The 26,927-nt window shown below is 49.0% G+C and overlaps 2 protein-coding genes across 2 annotated transcripts in view; one reads left to right on the forward strand and one right to left on the reverse strand.

The window, feature by feature from the left end:
• The window catches only part of MRTFA (myocardin related transcription factor A), a 48,851-nt gene extending 44,981 nt beyond the window's left edge, over positions 1-3,870 (forward strand). The window contains exon 14 of the mRNA XM_041416943.1: positions 20-3,870. Coding sequence (XP_041272877.1) covers positions 20-519 — 500 coding nt within the window. The 3' untranslated portion in view covers positions 520-3,870. The remainder of the gene's footprint in view (positions 1-19) is intronic.
• Positions 3,871-4,715: 845 nt separating this feature from the next.
• Positions 4,716-26,927, reverse strand: part of SGSM3 (small G protein signaling modulator 3) — a 29,351-nt gene continuing 7,139 nt past the window's right edge. Inside the window, exons 3-23 of the mRNA XM_041416944.1 lie at positions 24,461-24,538; positions 23,167-23,252; positions 21,938-22,004; positions 20,320-20,528; positions 20,064-20,171; positions 18,780-18,923; positions 18,166-18,361; positions 17,815-17,960; positions 16,695-16,922; positions 15,801-15,855; positions 12,084-12,211; positions 11,629-11,784; positions 10,607-10,661; positions 10,164-10,213; positions 9,011-9,163; positions 8,843-8,913; positions 8,532-8,580; positions 8,235-8,320; positions 7,759-7,881; positions 6,309-6,369; positions 4,716-5,920 (exon numbers count right to left, since the gene is read on the reverse strand). Coding sequence (XP_041272878.1) covers positions 5,837-5,920; positions 6,309-6,369; positions 7,759-7,881; positions 8,235-8,320; positions 8,532-8,580; positions 8,843-8,913; positions 9,011-9,163; positions 10,164-10,213; positions 10,607-10,661; positions 11,629-11,784; positions 12,084-12,211; positions 15,801-15,855; positions 16,695-16,922; positions 17,815-17,960; positions 18,166-18,361; positions 18,780-18,923; positions 20,064-20,171; positions 20,320-20,528; positions 21,938-22,004; positions 23,167-23,252; positions 24,461-24,467 — 2,262 coding nt within the window. The 5' untranslated portion in view covers positions 24,468-24,538 and the 3' untranslated portion in view covers positions 4,716-5,836. The remainder of the gene's footprint in view (positions 5,921-6,308; positions 6,370-7,758; positions 7,882-8,234; positions 8,321-8,531; positions 8,581-8,842; positions 8,914-9,010; positions 9,164-10,163; positions 10,214-10,606; positions 10,662-11,628; positions 11,785-12,083; positions 12,212-15,800; positions 15,856-16,694; positions 16,923-17,814; positions 17,961-18,165; positions 18,362-18,779; positions 18,924-20,063; positions 20,172-20,319; positions 20,529-21,937; positions 22,005-23,166; positions 23,253-24,460; positions 24,539-26,927) is intronic.

Genomic DNA, 26,927 nt, shown 5'->3' on the forward strand with positions numbered 1-26,927 from the left:
CTGTTTGTTCTCTCTACAGAGATTTCTGCTGACTTCAAGGATCAGTCGTCTCCAGCTGGGAAGGAACCACCTGTGGTCCCAGCCTGTTCCCCACCGCCCAGCAGCCACCACTCCTCCGAGCTGGCGGTGCCGGTGTCCCTGGGGCAGCCGGTGCTCGTGGGCCGCCTGGAGGACTTCCTGGAGAGCAGCACCGGCCTCCCGCTGCTGACGGCAGGCCACGACGGGCCGGAGCCCCTGTCCCTCATTGATGACCTCCACAGTGAGATGCTGAGCAGCTCGGCCATCCTGGACCACCCGCCTTCACCTATGGACACCTCGGAATTGCACTTTGCTCACGAGCCATCTGGGGGCATAGCCCTGGATCTGGCTGAGGCTAACTTGGACAGCATGGACTGGCTGGAGCTGCCAGGGGGTTCTGTCATGAGCCTGGCTCCCCTGAGCACCACGGCTCCCAGCCTCTTTTCCACAGACTTTCTTGATGGACATGATCTGCAGCTGCACTGGGATTCTTGCTTGTAATTCTGTGAGCAGAGACTGAAGGGAATGGGAGTGGGAGGGCACAGGCATGCAGAGGGAAGAGGCCAGTCAACCAAAAAAAAAGAAAAAAGAAAGAGCTCCTAGTATTTGTACTCCTCCCCTAACAGCGTCCTTCCTGCGTGAAGCCGGCAGTGGGCCAGGCCAGGGCAGGGAGAACGGCTTCTGGGGGGGGAACGAGGCAGGAGGAGCTGTGGGGCTGGCGGCCTCCTGCCCACTCCACAGAGCCTGGCCCAGCTGGGGTAAGAACAGAGCCAGCAGCCCCTGGTCCTCCAGGCAGGAGCAATGGCAGCACATTGTTCCCTCAATGGGACAGAGCATGACTGGGCCTGAGCCGTTTCCAGAAGCAGCACTCTGCGCCTTCCTGGGATTGGCGGATGAAGGGGGTTGTGCTCCCCCAGCATGGTTGGTCTTAACGGTTGTGGAAGGGGATTCTACCTCTGGAGCAGGACACAAAGGCAGGAGGGCTGGCTGGGGCCCAGAGCAGCTGCCCTCTGCACCACCTGCCATCTCTCAGGGGAGGGTCTGATCTGCCACAGGGCTGGGAGGAGCTGGGCAGAACAGGCACCTTCCCTAAATGTAGCCAAAGGGAACCAGGGCTCCCCACCAACCTGGTAACGTCTAAGCTGGTTTCCCAAATATTGCTGAGCTTGGCATTGGCAGAGGCCTGCCGGCCTGCCTGCTAGCTTCACTCACTTTGGGCGGCAAAACGGTTTTTTAAGGTGCTAAAATCAGGTCCTTATATGTTAAAACTGCTGTCAGGCACAGCCCATTGCCCCCAGCTCCCATGGCACTCGTGATGTCCCCAGGTGAGCAGAGCAGTCAGCCTGGGCAGGGACACAAAAGTGCCTGGGCATCCTGGGGAGCAGGTGAGGGGCACAGCTGATCAGTAACATATCACTGGGGGCCACGTGCAATCTGTCTCTGCCTTCGCTGTGTTGGTGCCTCACTGTAGCACGTGCCCCAGTGGAAAGCAGCAGCTGGGAATGGATGTTGGACCCCATAGGCAAGGAAGGGGAAGTGGGACTGCAAGAGTGGTGTTGGGTGGCACAGCGCAGGTCCTGGCTCAGTGACTGTGAGGGCAGCTGACCTCTACTATTCCCCCTCTTCTGTCCCACAGGGTAAAAGGCAAAAGTAAATGGGTGCTTACTTTGAGCTGGTGCCCTGTGTCCCGGTAGGGCCCCAGGCTGGTGCCCTGGGGCAAGTGCAGACTGAGGAGTGGGTGGACAAGCCCCCAGGACCTCAGAGCCATGACGATGCCATTGCTTGGGCAGGGCTCTGTGGTGGAACACCAGGCTTGTGGCTCACTCTTATGCTGTTACTCCTGTTACTTTAGAATTCCTGTGTCAGTAGTAATGCACGGCCATACTGAGCAGGTGGGACACGGTTTACGTGAATGTGGGCACCTCGCCACAAGGCTGTTCCTGCTTTGGCCCTGAGCTGGGTCCAGGCTGCTTCTGCTGAGTGAGGTGGGGGAAGCTGTGGCTTCTGAAGTCATGCAGACTGAGGTACTGACCTGCTCAGGCAATTAAAGGATCAGCTGCCATCCTTCTCAGTATCTCCTTGAGGATGCTGTCCCCACCTTTCCCCCATGCTGGGCTGCAGAGCTTCCTGCTGGGGAGGGGTAGCTGTGAGCCATGTGCTGCTTCCCTACAACTTTGGTACCTGGTCCTCATCCCAGGGAGAGGCTGTGCCACAGGGGTGCTGGTACCTCTGCTCCATGGTGAGGCAGGTAAATGCCAACCCTGCATAATGTGCTCTCCCTCAGCCACTGAACTGGCAGCTGGGTGGGGTCACGCCTGTTTGCAGCTGGGAGACACTCCTGCTTTCCTGAGCCCTTTGCTTGTTAACTGATGGGGAGCCACTTTCTTAATCATTAGCAGGGGGAGCCTGCTGGCAGCTTCCTTTCTTACCCCTCCTCTCTCCTCTGGCCCTGAGCTGTAAGCAAGTTGGAGCCTCTTATCTGCCTTCCTCAGTGTCCGGGTTGGGGAGGGCACCACCCCCCCACCACCCCCCCTTCTCAGAGGCTTTCTATTCCTCAAGCTACAGTGTCACATCCTAAAAATCAGAATAAAAGAGTCTGGTGAGCACCCTCTTTATCCTTCTGAGCCCTCCCGGAATTCTCTCCTGGTGCAGCCCAGGTGCTCACTGGGATCAGTGAGTACTTAGCAATCACCTCAAGAGCTTTCACCAGCTCTGCCTGGGCAGCTGCCCAGCTGTGGGGGCAGGAGGCAAGGAGTTCCTAAGGAAGAAAGTATGTGGGGAAAGAGAGGCTCTCCGAGATGCTAGGGGGAAAATGTGAGGCTGCCTGTTTGCCAGACTCAAACAAAATCAGGTTCTTCAGCCCATAGTTGCAGTAGCCCCCAAAAAACCAGCTGTGAGATTTCTTTGGTACAAATAATTACAATTCTGCAGCTCTTAAATAAAGAAGGAAATGATCACTAAAGTGATCAATGCTATGAGCTCCTAGAGGAAGGTGGGAGCACTCCAGCTGCAGTCCTGGCCTGACCCAGCCCTAGTTCCTTGCCCCAGCCAGGTACTCCATTGATTGGCAGAGAGATGCCAATGCCTGATAGCAGGGTAGCCCTTCCCAGAGATTGCTGGTGGACGGCTGAGCTGGCAGCTGCTCCCTTTCATCTTCACCCATCCACCATCATCAGGTGTGAAACTGTAGGAATTTAATGACCCTGACTTTGCCCAACATACTTGCATTGGCTGAAGAGCTTCAAGGAGCCCAGAGGATACAGAACCATGAGCCTCATGTTCTGAGGAGCCCGGCTGACCTGTGGGAGCCCCTCCCTCCAAGGGACTTCTGCCAGGAGAGTGAGTGCTAACCCTGTGCCTGTGGGCAGAGGGGAAGGTAGTGCCTCAGCCCTGGAAATGTTAGAAAGTCTTTTCCCCAAGCAGTGCCCAGAGCAGGCTTGCCCAGTTCTCTGCTTTCTTACTATTATTTCTTTGAATAATAGTTCAATAGTTCTTTGTTGGAAGAGGTATTCCCCTGGACATACATTTTTGCACCCATTGGGAAAAACGAAGTCTGATGTTCTGCCTCTACCTTGAATGTAATCCTGAATCTTTCTGCTGTAACCACTACTTGTTTGTAATGTGTATTTGACTAGCACGCACTCTCCCTTCCACTATGCAGCCACTGGCGAGGGGTGATCAGCACCATCAGAGTCGGATGGTGTTGGGGCATCAGATCCAGAGCGAGTATTCAACTGGAAAAGGATAAAAGTGACAAGTTAATGGGGGAGAGAATGGATCTTTAAATTGAATTATTTTTTCAGTTACAAATATTTGAAGAAAAAAAATCCATTTTATTAAAAAAATTCCAAACAGCCACATTCTCAAAAACTTTTCTGCTATGCTGGTGGGAGGGCTTGGGGCCATTCTGCCTTTTCCAGCTAAGGGTGGGTGGGTGATCCCTCTGTGCCTTTCTCAAACCTGAAAAAAACAGTTTAAGTGGTGGTGGCTCATCCTTCTCAGCTGCAGGGAGATTGCCTCAGTGTATGGAAATTACCTGCCCTGAAACCAGAAGCAGGTTTTACCAGGGACAGCTGTTTGTCTCCCCCAGCCCAGCAGGCTGGTCTGGACTGCAGGTAGTGGTGAGGTGACACTGCCCCTTCTGCAGCCACATTCCAAAGGAATTATCTTCACTGAAGACGCTCACTTTCAAATCAGAATATATGCTGCAACTTCCACCCTCCCACAAGCTTGGACTTCTAACTTAGTTCTCCCAAGGGCCTGTGCCCTCTTACTGTCCCACTTTGCAGCTCAGCTTACACCTGCTTTTTCCAGAGACACTTCTTGTACAGACAACACTGCTGTCCCCACCACCCAGCCCTGCTTTCTGCTAGCCCCTCTGCCTTTCTTAAGGGTCCTCCCTCCACAGTGTCCCTACAACCCATAGTTTCCAGTATTTCTGGCTTTCCTGAGGCTCTGCTGTGGACCTGCTCTTAGGGCTGGTAGCAGAGGCGAGGCAGGGCTGCCACTGCTGGCAGCAGAGCTGGCTCTGCCCTGGCTGCTGCCTGACCTTGTGAGCTGCTCCAATGCAAGGAGCTCCCTCGGTGCCAGCACAGAAATGGGACTGCCAGTGTCAAATGGCAGAAAGGAAAAATTAAACCAAATCCTGGCCCTGTCAAAAAAAAAAAAAAAAAAAAAAAAGACAAAGCCCAGCACTCTCCCAAGACGCAGTTTTTATTTACAAACCCACCAAATAAAGGAAAGTAAGAATCTAGTGTCATCCCATCAGTAGTTTGTGCTCACAGACAAGCGCTTTCAGTAGAAAGTCACAGACTCCGTATCCAGAGCCACCACCACAAAGCAGCAATTCTCCACTCCTGACCCACCTCCCCGTTGCCATCGCAGGGCACGGAGGACGAGTTAGTCTCCCTGAGCCAGCTCCAACCTAAACCTTGTCCTGAGCTACAACGGTGCCAAAATATACATGTTCCTGGAGTAAATTTACAGCTTTTTGGTTAACAGTAAAAATCATCTCAAGACTAAAATGACAGCATGAAATACTCTTGTTTAGAGGAGAGGTGGTTTTTGTCTGCTCCCAGAGTAGACAATGACCATCCCCTAAGGCTGTTACAGTGGTAACAGGCTGGTAAATTTGGGCAACTCCTGTCAACACCCCACACCAGTGCCAGGGAGGTGGGATGAAACTGATGCCAGTTCCCCCTTCTTAGCTCCAAGTCAAAGGAACTTGTACATGTCTCCCTAGCAGAGGGGAGCCCTTGGCCGCCATGGGGAGGGGATGTGCTCTCGCTGCTCCTGTACAGCAGTGAGTCTCTCACCAGCCCAATTCCCCACGCAGCTGCAGTGCCAACTGTCAGTGGCACCAGCTCTCATGGATCAAAGCCACCCCAAAAGGGCCATCTCTTCCCCACAGCTCCAGCCACAGAATGCTCACATCCCCACAGGTGACTGCTGGCCCATGGGGCAGAGCACAATGCCTCCAGCCAGGCTGCTCCCCTGGGCACTGCTGGGGAGGCAGGGCCGAGGAAAGCAGAAGATAGGGGTGGCAGAGATGTGGAAAACTGGGAGGGGGCACTTGCTTTTAGTAGCCAGAACACACTTGTCCCTTTGCAGCATCACCCTCAACCATCAGCCCCCTCGGGTCTGCAGCTCAGCCTCCTGGCACTGCTCCATCTGTCCCAGGTGGTTTGGCAGCCCCCAGGGGGGATTTTGTCACAGATACAAGTGGGTGGGGTGGGGAAGGGCAGGGGGTGAGACATGATGGGGTGGAGGAGAGGAGTGTGGCCATTGAGAAGGTCCCCAGGATGGGGCAGGGTGGGGGTCACCCATCTATGTCCCAGCTGAAGAGATGGTGCTTCACGAGCATGTCTTGCACCCCTTCTTTCAGTGGCTTCTTCTCCTTCTCCTGCAGGATGACACAGAGACCCAGGTCAGTGCACCACACCCAGAAAAACAGAGGTTTTGTCTGCAGGCAGAGCCTGAGGGCACCGAGGCTCTGGCACCCAGAGCAGCTTCCTGCACTTCCCACCTTTGCACAGCTGGCACAGCGAGAGGCCTTTAGTTTGGAGAGCATCGGGGAAAGGGACACTTCCCTCTGCCCCAGCTGGGCAGGCAGTCCCCTCTGCCACCACTGCCCCACAGCTCCTGCCCTGGCAGGGAAAGCAGCCCCATCCACAGCCTCTGGAGCTGGCTCCAGAGGAGGCAGATGATGGGCTGAAGCACAAAGCTGGGAGAGGGAGGCAGTAAGTGAAGCCCCTGGCTGAGTGAAAGAATGAGAGATGCCACCTACTGACCTCCCTCTTTATTGGCAGCTCCCAGTCCTGAGAGAGGCTGAAAGCAAATTTGCCGAGGACTCTGCAACAAAACCAGAAGAGAGCGATGTTAAAATGGACCCCCAGACACACTCCCAGCCTTTGCCACAACTGCTGCCCCAGGCATACAAATACACTGTCTCCCCAGCTTGTCCTGGCATGCCACTAAGCTCACAAGCATGAAATTCCTTGTTTGATGGTGTTGAAAAGACAGCAGCAGTCACTCATTCCCTGTTTTCCCCTCCTCACTGGGCTTCACATCCTCCCAGGCCCAGGCTGGAAGAAGGAGCTTGAAGATGTAACTCAAGTGCAGCCCCTACAGAGCCTGGAGCGGCAGCACAAGGAGGCAGCCCCGGGCTCTGGGGGACTGCAGAAACGCCTGGCTCAGGGCTGCATGCAGCTGGCAATGGCAGGTTCCTCTAGAAAGCAGACCCCTTCCTGCAGCACCTCAGAGTTCTACAGCGCCCTCCCTCTCCCTGGAGCAAGAGAAGTGTCCTGCAGCAGAAGTGCTCAAAGGGGCTGGCACGGGGCGCTCCCTTGCTGGCTGGGAGAAGTAGGACATAAGACATGAACCAGTCCCACCCAGTCCTTTGGCTCTGCCCACTGGCACTGCCCCCCCTGCTGTGGGACACGGCAGCCCAGAGGGGGCAGAAACCCCCTCCCATTCAGCAGCAGGCTGAGAACAAGACACCCTGAAGTGTGCACACACAGGCCTGCTCTGGCTACAGATGCTCCCACTGGGGCCTGAGGCAAGTGGGTTGTGCACACAAAAGCCAGCTTCCACTGAACAACAGCAGGAACCAGGCTGGAGCAGGGCTGATGCCATGGGATTTTCCTTCCAGCTCCCTGGGACTTCACCTGGCTTTGCAGAGCGCAGGAGGGCCAGGAGCATGGATGCCTGGAGCCCCAGGGATGTGTGCCCTGGGCTCCAAGTGACTGCCTTGTGCAAGCTCAGGCACTAAAGCTGCTTTCAGCCCCCGACACCACTCCCTCACCTAACTAGGGAGTCAGTGGGTGACTGAATCCTTCCCAGCCAATGACTGTCCAACTGTCTCCCTAGGACATTCCCTGCTCTCTGCTTGGACTTAAGAGTGCTTGGCAAACGACATGGAGAGCAGTGGGGTTGAAAAGGCAGACTCTCCATCAGAGTAGCAGGAGGCAGGCAAAGGCTGCCTGCTTGTCACAACAGGACCCCAGGAGCCAAGCTCTGCTCTTGGATCAGGCAGGCACAGTGCCTCACGATAAACTGTCCAGACATTTCCTGCTGCCTCAGCACACAGCAGGAAATGTCTATGGCTGGGATGTCTGGGCAGCCCATGCTGCAACTCACTGGAGAGGGCCCAAACCCAGCCGTAGTGAGGGCCACCTCCTGCTGAGGAGGGGCAAATCTATTCCAGACACTGGCATGGGGACATGCCACAGGGACACTCACCTCAGCTCACATTTGATCTGCACCCACCCAGGACTGCGCAGGAACGACCAGGGATGGAACCACTTCTCCACAGTCTGCAGGCTTGAGCACAGCACCTCCAGCCACAAATGCAGCACCTGCTCGCTGCAACAATGGGGTATAGGCTTGTTACTCAGCTGCAGCCAGGAAAGAAATCCATCCCTCTAGGGTAGTCTATTTTCAGACCAAGACTTGACCCCCATCCACAGCCCTGTCCCCAGTGGGAACAGGATAACACCGTAAACTTGTGTGAGCCACCCCATACAACAGGAACTCCTTCTTCCAGCTGGGAATCAGGCCAGCACAACACACAAGTCTCTCCCAGTGGCTGCAGTGAGAGGGGGGATAAATGATGCTGTGGCCTAAGATTGAAACCACTGCTGTGCTTAAGCCCACTCTGTCCCTTCCCAAGCTCTTTGCAGCCAAAATGCCGAGGGTACCAGGGCCAGATGACTCACTTGAGTCCAACACAGATAAGAGAACGAAGCTTCACATCCATCTGTGCATGTGCAGCATCGTGTGTCATGTTCACAGCCTGAACCGCCTGTAGGGAGGGAAGGTGTGGTTACTGCTGGGCAGCCACTTCAGCAATACAGCAAATGCTGCCCTCCCTGGAGCTCCCACCCCCACCAGCGAGCGCCCCTGCTAGCACCAGAGGGGCTAAGGGAAGCCTAGGAGACTCTGGAGCATCTCCCTCCAACAGTCTCCACAGGAAATATCCCCAAAGTAGGAGCTGGGCTCGGGGCAGCACTCACCCGGTAAAGCAGCTCCTCTGGAGTGAGGACTTTGCCATCTTCATCAAGCCTGTAAAGATCACAGCAGAGACCCAGCTAGCTCCAGCCACCCTGAGCACATAGCAGGCCTTTCCTGCTTCATGGCCCAACAGCTCTCATGCTACTGCTGAGCCCAGAGGTGCCCCCAAAGTCTTGAGAGCCAGATACAGACCCAGAATCAAACACAGAGCCCCAGGGGAGGGAACAAGAGCCACTGCCAGCCCCAGGTCAGCACAGACACAGCAGCCTGCTGACACCACACCCAGAGGAGCATGGAGGAGGAGGGCACAGACCTGTAAGTCTTGCAGAGCACAAGGCGAGAATACACGGAGTCAAAGTCCCGTTCCACTTCCCGGCTTGCAGCCTGGAGGAGCAGAGGGACACTCAGCAAGCCTGCCCTACAACCCACCACCTCAGCCCTCTGGCAACACTGCCCCACAAAAGGCACTGGGACATCTCACCTCTTCAATGAACAGCCAAGGGTGGCAGGCACCCCCCAGCAGAGATGGCTTCTTCAATCCATGTTCAAATATGGACTTCAAGGCTGGACAGAGTGTCCCTCGCACCAAGTCTGTCACTCCCTCTGTGACAGAGTCATCTCCAGCGATGGAGTACTGAGGAACAGAAAGAGCCAGCTCTCAGCGGGCAGAGCATGGAGGTGGTCCACTCACCTACGCCTCTGCACAGACCATCTCCACTCCCAGGGAGTGTGTGCCTGCCAGAACCCCTTCCCCTTCCTCTACCCGTCATGCTCTTCCATAAGGCCCCATGTTCTGTGCTACTGCAGGGGATCTTCTGAGACCTTTGTGTTCAGGTGGTGCCCAGGAGACCCCACAAGTCATCCCAGCACCACCCCAGCAGCATTCAGCACATAGGAATGTGATGGTGTGATGCTGACTGAGCTAAGGTGTGGAGAGGGACTTGCACTGAGGGTGTCTGGGACTCTGTAAGCTGCTAAAAGTCAAGACAAACAGAATCAAATAGGAATTTCCAGGTCAGGGGGAACACCACTTTGAGGTATCATGCTGATACTCTGCTAACACTCCCATAAATGGGATCCTCTCTGTTTCCACAGTTAGGAGCAGAAACACTCAGCAGTGCAGGACATTTCTCTGCACAGAGAGGTGATCTGCATCTAAGGAGCCAGCCCTGAGAGAGGGGGAAGGAAACGATATGTCAATATTGGCATCTCTCTGGGAGCTTCTCTAGAGGGACTTGGGTCAGCCTTTCAGCTCTTCCTCACTCCCCAAATGCAGAGAAGAGAGAGAACTGGGCCTTCTCCACTTCCCCTGAAAACTGCTAAGGTCAACAGCTGCTGATGTTTGTCTCATACACACTACCTGAATCTTGAGGACACACTGAAGTATCTGCTATAGAAGTGCCATCCTATCACTGCCAGCTGTAAGAGGAACTAAGACAGGTTGTCAACTGGGCACAGCTGCTTGGGTAGAATTTGCTGTCATGGTCACAAAGCATGAGCAGGATCCATAGGTACAGGCTCAAAGGAGTAAAAGAACAAAGGCAGCTGGGAGCAGACAGAAACACTGCCCTGCAGAAGACATAACCCTTTTTTAAAATGTGAAGTTCTTTCGTAATTGTGGGGTTTTTAAGTACCTCTTTACTCCGCTCATCCAAGATCTCCACAAATTTTGCAGGAAACCAACCTACAAAGAGTGAACAAAGAGATAAGCCTGACAAAGATACTGAGAAATCCTTACACAAAGCCCAGTGGGAGCTGAGAAAAAAAATCAGAGTTCATAGGGCCTACCACCAAAGAAGGAAGCAAGCTGCCTCAAAACCACAATAACTAAGGCAACTGCATGAGAAAGCCAGTTGCAGGACACTGCCCACATGCAGCGGTGGTGACATGCACCCAAACCACCCCATGCCAGGAGGATGGAGCCAAAACCTACTGCTTGCAAGAAGTGACCAGGTCACTGCTGCATGACTGCTCTCATACATTTCCTTGCCCCTGGCAGATACTCTGGGTACTGGCAGAGCCTTTGCTGCCAGAGCAAAAGCCCCATTCTCCCCAGTGCAATCCATCCTGTTCTCACCTCTCAGTCCATTCAGCTCCCCCACCCAACAGTGCTCATCCTTCTGGGAAATGATCTGAAAAAGAGGGAGTGGAAAATACCAGTTGAAGAGGTTGCAGTGGCACGAGGGGTACAGCTGCCTGGCTGTGTGCCCACAATGAGGAACTGCTTTCTTCTCAGCTGCTTTGCCAATGTTCACTTCTCACATAGCCCAGGGCCTTCAAGGGCACAAAGCTACTGCAAACATCCTCTTCTCCCCAATTTTTGATGGAATGCTCACAGTTAAATGCAAATGGATGCTTTTACAATTCAGTGTGTGGTGTTAAACTAGGACTTGGGTTGGACCAAATCCATCTTTTGCACAGGTGTCAGGAAAGGGACTTTGTGGCGGCAGTGAGAACGACCTACAGGAGCATACTGCCTCATTCCCAGGCAGTCCCTAGGAGCACCAGCTGCTTCTCTTGGGCTCCTCACTGTGCTCTGAGCTTATCACCCCCTTCTTTCCCTGCAGGAGAGGTAGCACAGCATCCCTAACAAGCTGGGTCTGCTTGTCCCCCCGGTGCCTGTCCCCAGGCCGACACACCGTAATGATGTCGTTCTTGCGGAAGCCCAGCTCGTCGTCATCGTGGCGCTCAAAATCCAGCAGTGCCTTGGCTCGGCGGCGCCGGTTGCGGGAACAGGCCACGTAGTTCTCGTGGTCCCGCTGGTGGCTCTCCATGCTGTAGTATGGGGTCAGCTACTAACAGCCATACCCCTGACAGCAGAGAGGAATCAAAGTGCCAAGGCGACTTTAGGACTTGGGTTGGACCAAATCCATCTTTTGCACAGGTGTCAGGAAAGGGACTTTGTGGCGGCAGTGAGAACGACCTACAGGAGCATACTGCCTCATTCCCAGGCAGTCCCTAGGAGCACCAGCTGCTTCTCTTGGGCTCCTCACTGTGCTCTGAGCTTATCACCCCCTTCTTTCCCTGCAGAAGAGGTAGCACAGCATCCCTAACAAGGGACTGCTTGTCCCCCCGGTGCCTGTCCCCAGGCCGACACACCGTAATGATGTCGTTCTTGCGGAAGCCCAGCTCGTCGTCATCGTGGCGCTCAAAATCCAGCAGTGCCTTGGCTCGGCGGCGCCGGTTGCGGGAACAGGCCACGTAGTTCTCGTGGTCCCGCTGGTGGCTCTCCATGCTGTAGTCTGGGGTCAGATCCTAACAGGCATACACATGACAGCAGAGAGGAATCAAAGTGCACAGGTGACTTCCAGCTATCTGCCAAAGCTTGCCTGCCCATTCCCAAACCTTTTCCTGCTCCTAGACAGCAGACAACCTCTCAGCACAGCCCTCCACCACAGATGGATTAAGCAAGCCTCACCCTCCAGCCACTACTCATGGCATGTTCTTTCTCAAGCCCACACATCAAGAGCATTTGAATAGCCCTGTCGTGTGTTGAACATTCAAAACCCATGCCTGGAGCACACAGCAGTGCAGATCCAGCTGTTTCCACTCACAATTATGCAGTTCTTGGGATCCACACACTGAAAGTGCCGTGCCACCTGGAGAATGGCCTCACGCAGGTCAGCCACCAGCTCTGTCTGCTTGATGTTCTTGGCTTTCAGTGCCTCCAGATCATCATCCCCTGGTGGAGCCCATGCAGCCAGAGGGAAGACAAGGGAAGTAGAACAAGTACATGGTATTTATTTTTTTGTTACTGTTAGAAAATACTGGTTCTGAAGAAACCAAAAAAGCCTAACATCAGAAGTACCTAAACTAAGGCAGGTATTTATTGCCAATCTATTCAATAATGTAAATAGTAGTTACCAATGTGACTGCATCAAATTTTAAGGAGATGATACTTCAAACTGCATATGGAACTGGAATATGTCATCTTTGATCTGTCTGGGAAACTCAGTATACCAAGGTACTACTTTAGAGAAGTGTCTATAATATATAGTCAGCTAAAAGGTGGGACACAAGACTGGGGAACTTCCAATAATTCCCTTCAACTGAAATTCTCTTGAAACTGAATCAGGTTTTGGTTGAATTACTTCTGATATTTGTATAACTCACAGGCTGAGAGCACATTCTTCACCGAGTCTTGGAAAAGATCTGAAAAACCAACACAGCCCACTTTCCTGTGCCAGTCATGAAGTCAGAGCCACGAGAGACCTCAAACTCCTTAAGAGCCAGACTTCAAATGTTTGGGGTGTACAGAAATGGTCATGAGCCCAAAGTAAAAGTTACCAAAGCATCTTTTAACTATCACTAATCCCCCCAGGAGTTTTGAGAGCCTATGTCTATTACCTAATGCAGAAAGATACCTGATGGGATGGATTCTTTAGACAGTTAATGTATCTAAATGCCTTAAACATTGAGTACATGATGTTTGGGAACAATGAACCATTTGCTTATTTTTTAAAAAAAAATCATCTTGTACTTTCATATAGCTATTTCTGCTCCCTCTATAATATACTGAAGATGTGGTAGCTTGATTAACAAAATTAACATTTAAACTGATATATTTATTCACTGAACTCCAATGTTTGTACAAACACAGCTTTTATCCAGGAGCCAAGTAAATCACTGGCTAGCAAATTAGTACTCTGCTTATCTTCTAGCAGCATTATAGAAAACCATATGAAAAAAGCATGGCCTGAGCTACAGCTGTTGCAACAGCTATATACACATTAAGCTTCTGCTAACTGAAAAGTGATTAAGAGTATCTCTTAATCATGTGATCCTAATTAAAAAGACCCAAACTTTAGGAACATAAATAAAAGCAAAAAATTAGATATAAACTTATTTTTATAATTGTTTTCTATTTGCTACATTAAATTATTTGAGATACATAACAGAAAATTGAACTTTGCTTCTGAACAAGAAAAATTGTGGGGCATAGTTACTCCCAGTCCCAGCAATAAAAAAAATAACAAAATCTCCTCCTCTGTATCCAGGGGTAGGTACAGAGCATGCCAGAACTCTCACTATTCAGAAATGCAGAAACTGAAAATAGATAGGTGAGCATGTAGATGTCGGGGGTTCCCAGAAATTTCATGCTGCTAAAATAGAATGCGACTAGAGAAGAAACTAAACCACAGCTACACTAGCTCTGTGGGCTGCCCTCATTTACATAAGATCATTGATTCTTTCTGTCATCTCTCAGTCCCATCTGGCCAAAATACCATGCTCTTCCCTCTGCACTCAGATCAATCCTAGCCAAGCACAAGCAGGAGGTGTGGGGAGCGAGTTTCACACTCTCCCACCTTAGAGTGGGCATGGTACAGAGGAAAGCAGCTGGCGTGTCCTGCCCCAGACTCACCTCACTGCACTCAACATGTACACTTTCAAACTTCAACACACACATTTCCAAACAGGAAACCACACTGCATGATCAGCCACACGTGAGCAGGCTCTACTTTGAGCCTGCAAAGACTGACGAGCTGCACAGCTCTGCACAGGAGGAGCTCTTCTGCATTCCCTCGCTGCAATGCCCACACAACAGGAAAACGCCTCTTGCACATTCTGCTCTCCACCAAATAATCTTTCATTATTTCTTTATCTTCCTGCACTGTAAATCTGGTTAAATTCAACTACAGAAGGCCCGGACCAACCTGATTTAGCATGAGCAAGAGTCTGCTTCAAGCAGGAGACATTGGAATACAGATACTGAGAGGTGTCTTCTAAACAAAAGTGCTCTTGTGATTCTATGACTTCTGCCCAAGTTACTACCACATCTGAATTCACTCGAAGGAAGAATGGAGCTCTGGGTAAGTTCTTCTTCCCTCCCAGATGAGGGCTAAGTACCAGTACTACACAGCAATTATCACAGGCAAGCAGACTTTACATTTAGGATTGACTGTCAGTTCCAGTAGAGGGTGAATTTATCACATACAAGCTTTCCTTCCTCTCACTTGGGCTGAATTTTTCCCTTGTGGTCAACTGCTGCAGGACAATGACAATTTCTCAGTTTTAACCACCATTTTAAATACTAAGAATAATGTTAGGTAAAACACATGATGGTCATTGTATAGAAGCCCCCATAAAATAATAAAACTCTATCAATTATCTCTTTTCTACCACTGATGCATTTTGAAGCTTGAACTTAAAATGTATCTTTTTGTGCAAGTCATAACTCACTATCACCTCCATAAAAATACTCAAACTGTCAAGGAGACTGAGACACAAGAAAGGTGTGTGTGGCAGCCAAGTTCCTTGCTAGTTCAGTCTGTACCTACTGTATGATAACGTTACATACAAAAGCTCTGAGTTCAGATTGCACAAGCAACCTTCCTGCATTTCTTCACTTCTGCATGCTTGACCTTACAGCATCATGGGTATTCTATCATATGTTTTCTATGTAATTTTCTATGTGCTTGTAGAAAACCCATGACAATATATCAGCTTCCTGGAGAACATGAGAAAAGCTCCTCTATGGAAAGACCAGTAAAGCCCATTTTTAAATTTATCCAGGCCATTCCACCACAACAGGAACACTGTTTGAGCCCTGCAAATTCAGTATGTTGTCTTCTTCCGGAAAAACAATTCCTGTGGTGACATGTGGCAATTCCAAGAAGGCTAGCCAATTTCAAGTGAGGTGATGACACTGAGGCTTACAGCAGAAAGGGCTCTTATGGAGTCAAGAAATAAGTTACTCAAACTCCTGCAAAAGCTATTCTGACTGTGCCCTTTCTGTACATATGTTGGCTTGGCTCATAAGTGAAGAAAATTATGAGTCAAAAGCAAGACTTCTTCCCCTTGTTGTTGAAGTCACAACATCAAACTCTCAGAATAAGTAAGGGAAAACATAATGATGCTTTCATTTATAATTTTGATGAGTCACACACTAGACATCCTGCCCTGTCTCACAGAGATGTTCCTGAATTGAGCAGAGTGAGATCAGAGAGTACCACATCCAGCCTGTGGATTGCACAAGGTCTGCCAGAAAATGTTTGACCTTTTGACCTGTGCAAGAAGGACATTACAGCTGGGCTGAGCTGCACCTCCTGTTGGTCCACTATTCGTGGACTGCCTAACCTAAAATTTACTTTCTAAGCTCAGATCAAAGAAATCAAGTAGTAAACTGCACTTCTTCCTTCTCATCCTTCAGTTCTGACTCCCTTCTCTCCAATCCCTCTGTCCCAATGTTTCCCTGCTTTGCCTGCTCCCCTCCTTCCTAAGCTGCTACAGCCACCAACTACACAACACGAAAAGCACAGGACTGTCCTTACCGAAAAGCAGAGAGGTGATGCCGGATTTCCTGCGCTGAGTCCTGCGTCGCACAATCTGTGGGAGAGGGAACAGAGAACAAAGTGCACACATCAGGACAGATTTCAGAAATAAAATAAAGCAACCCCCCACACCAGTCAGCTCTGGGCAAGGGGTCCTGACAGCTACCACTAGAAGGGGCAGGCCAGTGAACTGGCAGTTTTAAACAGGAGTTGTTCTAGTCCTAATGCATTGAATCAGCTTTACTGCTCCATCTGCTCCACGTGCAACAGGTTATGTTTACCTTAATTATTACAAAAGCATAACTGAAGTTCAAGAATCAACCACGATCCATGTAAATAATTTTAACTCTAATTCTATTTGTTGCAAAAAGCAGTTCCACATTTAATTGCATATAAATTTCTAAGCAGATGGGTATTACATTTTAGAATTGCCTGAATGTCTTGTTTGCAACTGTAGATTTTAGTCTAAGATTAAACACAGGTGCATTTTTAATTTGGCTCCTCAAAAGCAGCTGCTGCTGTTTTTTCACTCTACCTTCCAAGGTTATTTTAGTGTACCAGTTTCTTACTAACAGATTAAATTCAGTTCCTACTCTGTATGCTTTAAGAAAATTCTGCCAAAAGCTTATGTTGTTTCTTTTAGTTTCCATTAATGAAATGGATCACATTTCATCATCACTCTCATGAATGATAATTACAATCAGTGCTAATATCCCTTTCATCTGAGTATTTATCAACCAGGACAGAACTGGCAGCATGTCATTGACATTTTCTTCACTGGGTAACACTCATCCTGGAACCAAAAATCCTCTCAAACAGCAGAACCTCCTGCTCACAAACCGTAATTGGGTGGGAATATGTAAGGAATGGTAAAAAGGGACTCTGTGCACTCACTTTGGATAGGTTGTTGACCGTGGTGCTGGAGTTGAGCAGCTGCCCCTGCTCAGCGATGAGGTAGGCCAGGTGTTTGCGGCGCTGGGTCTCCACCGCCACGTCCGTCAGCGAGCCAGCCACGCGCATGGCCTCTCGCAGCAACACATCTGCGTCTTCAATCTGGCTCGGGATGTCTGACAGCGTGTTGAAGATCGAGGCAGAGTTCTCAGACTGGATCAGCTCATCCTCCTACAACAATACAGGCATTTTTGCCTCATGGAGGGGTGAACATGACAACTGTGCTCCTGAGGCTGCTAGATGCAGTTTTACATTCCATGTATAGCCTGGGCAGGTACAACTAGAAAATTCCATTAAAAAAAGCTGCAACAGGAAAAGTCCTAGCTACTTTTGAGAGGGGAACAGCATCTTCTACTGCTCTATTGCACTCTACTCCTAGAATTCTAGCCAGCATTTTTTTGAATCACAGCATTCACCATTGAAATGAAATCAAATCAGCACGGAAAACCAAACTCAAACCTATTCTGCACCGACCACTAGGACTGGTCACAGCAGGGATCTTGCTAGGGATAAGAGAATGGGAGCTGCACTCTAGAGCACCATGTCAAACTGTGCTCCACCTTCCCCTTACTCCCACCAGGATCACCCTTGCCCTTCACACAGCAAACTGAATACAAAACTGTTTTTCACATAGAAAAGGAAAATATCAGGTCAGCCAAATCAAATGCAGTCAGGACAATGCTCATCTCTTACAGCATTCAAGCAATAGCATCCAAACTTCCGAGATGATCCTAACTTTGGCTTTCTCTTTCCTCCCAGATTGTGCAAAATCAAGAGGTATCTCAGTTTAGGTTTAGATACAGTGGACAGGTTGGGATCTAGACTGATAAAATCAGCTGGTGGCAGGTGATGAGGTTTAATTATGTGGCAACAAATTAGGTATGCATGGGAAACAGCATTCTCTAATTTCAGTGAAGTTTTTCACAGCCTCCAGTTCTGAAGGCAGCAGGAAGTTGTCTTCCCTAACACACTTCCAAACCACATAGAACAAGAGGATACAAAACCTTCTTGGCCCTAAATCTCAGAATTGAACAATAAAGGCAGGAGAGGAGTTGGGAATTACCTTCATACTTAGCATGCCCAAAGTGACTTGGAACAGCACCAGAGAGCCCTCGTAGAAGAAGAGGTCCCAAATACGCAGCAGCAGCTTGATGTGGACAACACTAGCAAAAGAGGTGAGGAACCAGTGCAAGGTGATCAAGGAGAGCTCTGTGAACAGAGACATGGAAAATAATCACAACAAAGGAAGTCAGTCAACCAGTGAAGGTGGACTCTCCTAAGGGCTTTCCTCCATGCATTGCCTCCAGGGTCAGGAGGTTCACTCCTCTCCCTGCTGCTCCCCCTTTGTGGAAAAAAAACAATACTCTTTGTCTGCGTGTCACCTTGGCAAGAAATTTCTAGGGCACACTTTTACCAATGTCGTGCTCCTGAAGCAGCTTGTCCAGGCGGGGCAGGTACTGCACGATGAGCTGCCGCAGGACACGCTGGTCTGTCTGCACACCCATGAGGGTGGTGCTGAAGTAGGAGGCAGGAACCAATTCCTCAATGATAGCACACATCATCCAGAAGGCATCTTCCTCCTCCAAGAAGAGTAGCAGAGAGGCAGCCACCTAGGATTTTGAAGGAAGAAAAACTCTATGTTCTAGGAGGGAACTCTTAAGAGTAGAGAAAAACTGCATATTCTAAGAGTAGAACTCTTTCCCCACTTTCTCACATGGAGAGATGGACCAGTATCTAGGTGACAAAAATCTTCCTTCTGCAGGAGCTCTACTGCAGTCTCTACTGAAGGGATTTCTCCTCAGTATAATGACTGCCCCTTCCCCAACAGATGGATCAAAGTCTTCCATATCTTTGGATGTATGGTGCTACTCTGCTCTCCCTTCTTCAGGAAAAGTATCAGGTGAAAGGGATTTCTCTTCAGGTCACCTGGAGACCACAGTATCTGGCAGCACCTCAAATCATTTGCTGCGGTGTAGCAACAAGAGACAAACTGATCCCTATCACAAAGACACTCTGAAAGCAAGTTACCATGCCAGTGCCCTGACAATATCCAATGTCTGGGTAGAGCCAGGCAAGTCCCCGTAGTATCCTGCGCAGCCGTGGCACCCCGATGCTGTTCATGTTGGAGAAGCAGGCGTTGCTGGGCATTGTGCGTAGCAAGTCCTTTTCAATCTGTCAGGCAGCCATAAACAAGGACAGAGTCAGCTTGCAGCATCTGAAAATCTGCTTTCAGCTCTCTGCACTTCCCCCAGCCCCCTGCCTCAGGGAACTCTGCCTCTCCACACCCACCCGTAATCCTCAGGCACCAAAGAAGATGTCCCTGTCCAAGCATCTGGGGTCAGCTTAACAGCCTTCACTGACGTGTGGGAAAATGCCAGTGCAGACAGTGGCTTGCTGAATCCCTAGAAATACTTGCCTAAACTCAGACCCTAGTTTCACCACTGACAATAGGAAACAGACTAGTTGGGAATTACATCTGCTTGGATTTCAAGCACGCCTTCTCAATGAACGTATTCCAGAGAAAAACCAACAACCTGGTCAAATCCGTGAGGTCAAAGGAAGAGGGAAAACAGCCTTTAATAGTCTTTAATAGATGTTCAGAAACATTGTGTTCGAGGGAAGAAAGGCCCTCTGAAAGCAGCTGCCACAATCTCAAGGGAGTTGCATCTGTCAGCCTTTCATCCTTCCCTTCCCTCAGTGACTATGAGGATGTTTGCTGAGATGCAACTGCAACATTTTTCTTATCATAGCAGGGAGCTCCCGTGCCTTCAGCCTAGGCTGCAGTACAAGTCAGCAGTCACCAGATATCGCAGGTAAAAATTAGCACTGACTCCATGATTCACAGAAGGCTGATCAATCTATCTTTATTAAGAAACCCATTGCTTTTATAGATAGTTACGATACACGGGTACTTCATTGGTCCTTTAATTAAAACACAATCACCATTGGCTAATTAGGAAACCACCCTTTGGTAAACCAATTTCCATAACACATTCCATATGTTCACAACAACAGGTGCAGCAAGTTAAGATAAGAATTGTTTCTCATTCTTTTCTCTGATCTTCTCACAGCCCTTCCCAGAAAGGCCTGGGAAAGTTGTCTGTTGCTCTCTGTGGCCAGAGAGCTGCTGCCACATTTTCTAACCCTTTTCTTGCTGTCCTCGGAAAGAGCAGAGCTAAACAATTCTTTTTCCAACAAAACAGAGGAGAAATATGCCCCACAGGATTAAGCTTTAGCAGGATTTAACCACACATCCTCTCACACAGCACATCTTGCCCTTCTTCCCACTCAGCACTAGGAAGGATCTCCTACCTGTTTGGCAGCAATGGTTTCATCGTTAGAGCTGTTCTTCACAATATCTCGATATGACATCTCTGAGTTCCTCTTCTTCTGCAAAGCCCCTGAAAGGCGCATCCACAGCTGGGGGGACAGGGTGAACAGAGACAGAAGTCACTCAGCCACAGAAAGCCATCATCTGGCAGGCTCTCAACTGCTGTCTCGAGAGATCCCATTCCATGATCTCTTACTCCAGGCAGGAGTGCCTGCCCAGAAGAGGCAGCATTCTCACCTGTGGCCTCATGCTATGTGGGATGCCGGCCAGCACCAGGGAGCGCAGCTTGTCTGAATGTGGCAGGGTGACCTCAATTTTGTCCCAGGTGAGGTCGCCCACATCATGGTTGTGTGTGAATTCCAGATGAGCCTGCCATTTGAGCCTCTGCTGTGGCTCCTCTGTCAGTGGGACCCCCAGAAGCTTGCTGGAGTTTGGCTCAGCACCATCTGCTTCAGCAAAGGGAAGAGAAAGGAATGGAGACAAGTGAGAAAGGGAACAGGAGAGGAAATGAACACATGACAGAGTGGGAAATAGGGCCATCTGAAAAAAGCACGTTCAAAACATTCATATCTTCCACGCATGAAAAGGCAAAGGTTGGTTTCTAACTGCCTACTCCATGCAGCAAATTTTATGATCATAAGCAAAAGGCTTAAGACCTTGAGAACTAAAGAAGCTTCTAAACTAAAGTCAGCAGGCTTCTAGTCTCTACTTATGATTTAGACCACAGTGTAGCTGGAATTAGACAAGATCCTGGCAACAGTCACCCTGCTGGGTTTTGTAAGGATCTGTAAACCAGGCTGACAAAAGCATAGCAAGCCTCAGAGCTGGAAAGCAGAAGCGATACACTCATGGAAGTAATGAGGTGCAAAATGTTAACTTTGGGGATATTTAATCACCAAAAATGCTTTAATAAGGACACTTCCAAATTCACAATGAGAAAGCACCTTAACCTGAGGCTGGCTTCCTAAAATAGATACTTTAGCAAAAGGACAGGTTTGACATAAAGCACTCTGTCCTTCATCATATAATACATCCCAGCAATGCGCTCCAAATCTTTTGGCTGATTTTATAATACAGCTAATATTTTTTTTCTGGCTAAAAAAAAAAAAAATCTCTGTGTTCTGTCCTCATCTTCAGGTCATTGCTTCAAAGAGGATCCTCTCTGACTCAAGGTGCCTCAGGGCACACATGCAAAGAACTTCTGCCCTTACATTATACAGCCTGAGCCCTGGGAATGACCCCCAGAGCACATGAAACAATTTCCATATCTCCTACTTTTTTCTCTTTCTCTTTGCTAAGGCAGACAGCTTGTAGTTTAATGCTCAGCTTCAACAGCGCTCCATGTCTCCTTCTATTTGATGGTCTGCGTCCATAGCTTGCAGAAAAACTAGGATGTAGGTTTTTCCCCTACAATTTGCCCTACACCTTGCTTGAGATGCTGAGGTGGGCAGAACATACCACCGCTCTCCTTGGCTATGAGTTTTTCAGCAAGACAGCAAATTTTACTGTGTCTGCTATGAGCCCTTGCAGTGCTACTGAACACAAAGGAGATCCCACTGTGAAATGGGAAAGTTGCCCTTCTCCAGCATGCAGCTATTAATGGAAATGGTAACTCTTCAACTCTTCTCCCTCTTCCCCATGGCACAGCATAAGGAGATGGAAATGACTGCTGCATAGTCTGTGCTCTGGACTTCCATAAGGCCAGCACATCTAATGCACTTGACTACAAACAGTAGGATACAGAAACAGGTGGGTAGACAAGACTTAGCACAGAATGGCTGCAAAATCCTGCCACACTTGAAAGCATGGGAGGAGCTGAACACAATGCAAGTGGGAGGGACGGGACTGGTTTTACCTTCCTTGTCAACTCGGAAACCGAATTCATCATAGCGGAACTCTGGCTGCTCGACGGATTCTTCTTTCTGGGAGATGGAAGGAAGGAAGGAAAACAGACATTTTCAGCAGTTTATCACTGAAGAACCAAACAGAGACACACAGATATTGCCTCATCCCACCACTGCCCACTCTGTGCCCTTTGAGCAACTAGACCCCTTGCCCTTTAATTTTTAAAGCCTCCCACCACAATTCCCAGCTGAGGAGATGTTGTCTGCCGTTGCCATTTTGACTTCTCCGTGGAAAAAAACTATAAAGATTTTCCCAGCAGGACTTGAGCTCAGCATCTTATCAAGATCAGAACTGGAGGTGAGCACAGCCCTCCTTCATGGACTAAGGAATATACACACACCAGCTAAAGTGACCTCTACTGCCTGCATCACTAATACACAGCCATCCTTCCTGTTACTTCTGCACACACATTGCAAACTCAGCTCCCTGCACCACTCCATCTTCTGCCTGTTGCTCTCAAATTTCCTTTGAAAGGCAGCAGGCAAAACTGGGATTGCACCTGTGATGCAAGTCCAAGTTATAGGCCAAAGAAAATTAAGGTCCATGACCCAAATCTCAACCGTGCTCATGGCTGGCATTGGGGCGTACTGGGGGATACACACTGGAGATTACCTCCAGGATTTTTTTAGTAGTAAAAACCTACTGCTCTCTCCCCTTTCCTGCAAGCCCACCTGCACCTCCTGTGGGGACTCCTGCAAGCACTACAACCAGACAGCACCTAAGAAGCAAGAAGCACTGCCCACATAACTCCAACAAAAAGCTTTAATCTGCTTTCAGCAAATACTGTGGCTAAATTACAAAATTCCACAGCTGCTTCCTTCCTTCCTGCTCTACCCACCTGGTGACAAGCTTGAAACTAGCATTTCCTGCCATGCACAAGTTGACCAAAGTAGCTTGATGATGACAGAGGCTCCCTGAGGGTGTCAACATTTTTACAGTGGAGCAATAGTTGCAAAACAGCAGGGAAATAATTCAGAGAAGTTTCTTTGTGCTCTGCAAGATCCTCTTGCAAAAGCCAGGATGCAACCACAAAACTTGTGAAGTCCATAACCAAAGCATTGGAGGAAATGTGTACCTCTCTCTCCTTTTCCCTGTGGCTTTCAGAGACCACCAGAAAATACCAGGTTCCCTCTACTTTTGCAGAGCCAGAGAACATCCTCACCCTGTCCCACACTGTACCTGTGTGTACTTTGCCAGGATCTCCTGAGGCCAAATGCTGGGTGTGAGTGCTGAGAAAGGACCCCCAGCAGAGGGAGTGTGATGGCCTAAAAACAGAAAGAGATCAACACATAGCAGTGAAAATCTGGAAGAACACCCTTGGAAGATACACACTCCATACAGACTGTTCCAGCATGGGAAGGACTCACTCATCAGTTTGTTGCTACTGCTACTCTAAACATTGAGACAGCTCCCACTTCACCAGGGAAGCCAGTAATTTCTGATGGTTTTGCTCTTTTTTATTGAGCAAAAGGGCCAAATGGAGTTATCTCTAAAAAAGCAATTCTTAGGGAAGAGAAATAGTTCCATGGCATCACATGATCACTCACCTGGCTTGGAAAAGCTGTATAATCAGCAACAAGCCAAGGATATCATCATCAAATAAATATTATTTTAGAAGTAAATTCCTCCTATGTACCAGCACCAGCAGAACTCCAGAGTTCCCTGAAACTGTCACTCAGGCACCAGAATGAAAAATCAGAGCCCTCGGAAACATACTCAACTGTTCCCTTTTTTTCCCAATGGGAAGTATGCCTATAATCTTGGTATTTTGTGTTCAACACAAGCACCCTTCCAGTGTCTCAGGTAGAATCCCAGTGAACAGCTTCCCTTGGAATACAAGCAGACATTGAGTCTTGCAATTGAAGCAGATAAACAATAGAAAGTCTTCTGTTGTTCTATCAGCAAGACCAAGGTCTACTCGGCCTTGAAGCATAGTCTCCCCCATGGTTATGTGCCCTGAAATAACCAGCTTGACCAGGAAGGAAGGTTAGAAAAAAGTACAAGGCGGGAAAGTTGGCTTCTCTAAGAAGGAGAAGACCTAATTTTAGCGAAGCTTCTATCTCAGAAGTCCACAATTGAACTCCAGTTATTCTTCAGCATTTTCCATGTCCTAGAGCTACCTACCATTGTACAGCAAAAATCTCTCACAGTCATTGTGAGCCACTCACTTTGGGGGAAGTGCTGGGGAGAGAACAGAATCAAGCAAATCTTAAGGAAAAATGGGGAAGGCAGAACACATTTCAACCTCCTTCCTCCTCTCTGTTCAATGGCTGAAAAAGCTTCTACATTGTAAAAGAAGGAACTGAGTTCACCTTGAGTGAAAATGTCCTAGGTCACAAAGTTTCCTCTCTCTCAATCTGACCACAAAGTAAGTTCGTGTAAAGAATGGCTCTTGGAACCAAAAACCTTTGTTATGAAGTTTCAGCTGAAGACAGAGCAAGCAAGGATACTGTGTCAATTTCTGTGTGCTCACCTGACATTGCACTAGGCTGAGTGGTACAGGTGTCAGCAGGTCCAGAAATGCTGTCCACAGAGGTGAGATGTCACACCCCTGTTATAAAAAGAAAAAAAGTGTTATGAGAGAATTCAATTAACATCTAAGAACATGGTGGGGGACTGACAGACCCCTCACACACAACTTCCTCATGTGAAAATTAAATTCCTTAGTATACAAGAAATAAATTCCAGAGACTGGAATTTCCTTTTGGTTTCATACTTACTGACCAGCTAGAAAGAGCACACTGTCATTTGCCCAATTTCTTGTGGAAATAACAGCATTGCTGGTTGGAAGAATGTCAAAAAAACAAGTCAACTTTTAACACCTTTTCAATGGCATACAGTGAGTCCTTTCTTTAATGATGTAAACTAAGAAAATACCCCACACATCATCATTCTCTGAAGACACTGACCATGGAGAAGGGACAGGAGTGGTGAAAAGGGTTTAAGGGGTAATCATTAGATGCTCTAAGTCCAAAAGAGACTTTAGGAGTAGCACCACAAAGCACAGGAGTAAAGTGTGTAGGGCTGCAGAATACAAGTCCCTGAAACATGTGGATGTGGACAAGATGCTATCAAGTACCTCTGCAATGAGTCATGAACCAGGCTCCTCTGAAATAATCAGGCAACAGAGCTCCCCTCCTTCTTTCCTGACACTAGTTAACAGCATATTTTTTATGGGGATTTCTGTGGGGATTTCCAGGAAAACAATGGAATACTTCAATAATCAGAGAGATTCTGGACTTTAAGATCAACCTTACAATTTGTGTGTGGAACAGCAAGAGCCACCTCTACCGAGCAGATAAAGCCAGTGCTGGGATAGATCAGCCACTCACACTTCCTTGGGAAAGAACCTGGGAGAAACTAACATTTGCACACCTAGGATGGCTTTTCCAGCTTCCCTTTTCAGTAAAGCTACTTATGACTGTAAGCTGCTAAAAGGAGGAACCCCAGGGATTCATCCCACAGGCCCTATCCAAGTCGTTTCACAGTTCTGATTAGTACAAGGTTATATTGCCTTTGCATCTCAGTGAACTTTCCAGTGAGCACCTGCAGCCAGGAACCAACTTGCTGCAGCTCTCCAAGATAAGCAGCTGCAGAGCACTGTAAAAGCATAAAAAACATCTGTGTCTGGGAACACAAATGATAAGGTTTGCTCCTTATGGATTTAAACAATTCTCTGCCTGAGAAAGGCCAGCAAGGATGAACAGACACTCTGATCCATTCTGACACTAATGCTTAGGGCAAAAAGAATCACAAACAAACAAACAAATAAAACCCAACTTTTGTTTCTGAGAAGTAGTGTTGTCCACAGGATGGTCAGTTGCATATCCACCAGCTCTGTAAATGTTTGTGTGTTCTTCCCTACACTCCAGTCCCATTTTTTCCCTTAGCACCAACTCAACTCTTAGTAGTTGAAGACACAGCAACAATTACAAAATGAGCATCTGCATGCTCCTATTACATGGGAACACACAGTGCATGCACCCCAAGAAGGTAAATTGGCTGACATTACTTACTTCCCTTTCAACATTGCTGAGAAGGTATTTTGATGCTTTTTTCACTGCCTTGCAACCATGGCTGTCTGCTCCTGAGCCTGCAAGGCGTCCTTCTCCCCTGCCTTCTCCGAGCCCAGCGAACCCTGTTTCCAGTGGCTTTTATTAGGAATGCAGTCACCACGTGGTTCGTCTGCCACGCTTGTCATTGTCTGTGCTCCGAATCCATCCTCAGTGCTTTGAGCTTGTGAGTAGAGATTCCCCTCAGCCAACTAGCAACCTTCATTGCACGTACAACCACTGCTGACCCAACCTGCTGCAGAGGAGCCAGCCAGGGCGTCAGGCACGTGGCTGAGAAAAAACCCCATCAAAAGGGAATTAACCACAGTGCTTGGAACAGGGCAGGAGTGCTGAGTGAGTCTCTCCTTGTCCCAAGACAGGTGTAGCAGATGGAACACCCTCCCTTGCCCACGTCATCACGTCTTGGCCTCCGCCTTGCTGGGGATCACTCCCCTGCCTGCTCTCCTATCCCTGACATTAGAGCACTGAACTTGGTGGGCAGGTTTTTCCTGCCCCTGGTTCCCATAGAAACCTTCCTGCAAGCACCCATCTGGGACAGAGGCCAGAGAGAGTGTGAGGCTCACCTTGCTGCTGACATGGTTGTGCAGAAGGGCAGGGTGAGCAGCAGGAATCACACCAAGGGAAGACTCCTGCTGTGGCACATGGAGACACTGCCCTGGGCACTGCCCTCAGAGCCAGGTGTATCCAAGAGAAAGTGCTGAGGCCACTGAACCAGTCCTTCCAGCATCACAGGAACTGGGAAGAAGGTTCCCTGACACAGTCAGGCACCACCTAGTGTGAGCCAGGAGGAGGATATCTCATATGTGGGATTGACATACTAAGGTCTTTCCTTTGACTGACTTGTTATAAACCTAAAGCAACTCTCTA

This window comes from Onychostruthus taczanowskii, unplaced genomic scaffold, assembly GCF_017590055.1.
Source record: "Onychostruthus taczanowskii isolate IOZ18803 unplaced genomic scaffold, ASM1759005v1 scaffold53, whole genome shotgun sequence".
NCBI lineage: Eukaryota > Metazoa > Chordata > Aves > Passeriformes > Passeridae > Onychostruthus > Onychostruthus taczanowskii.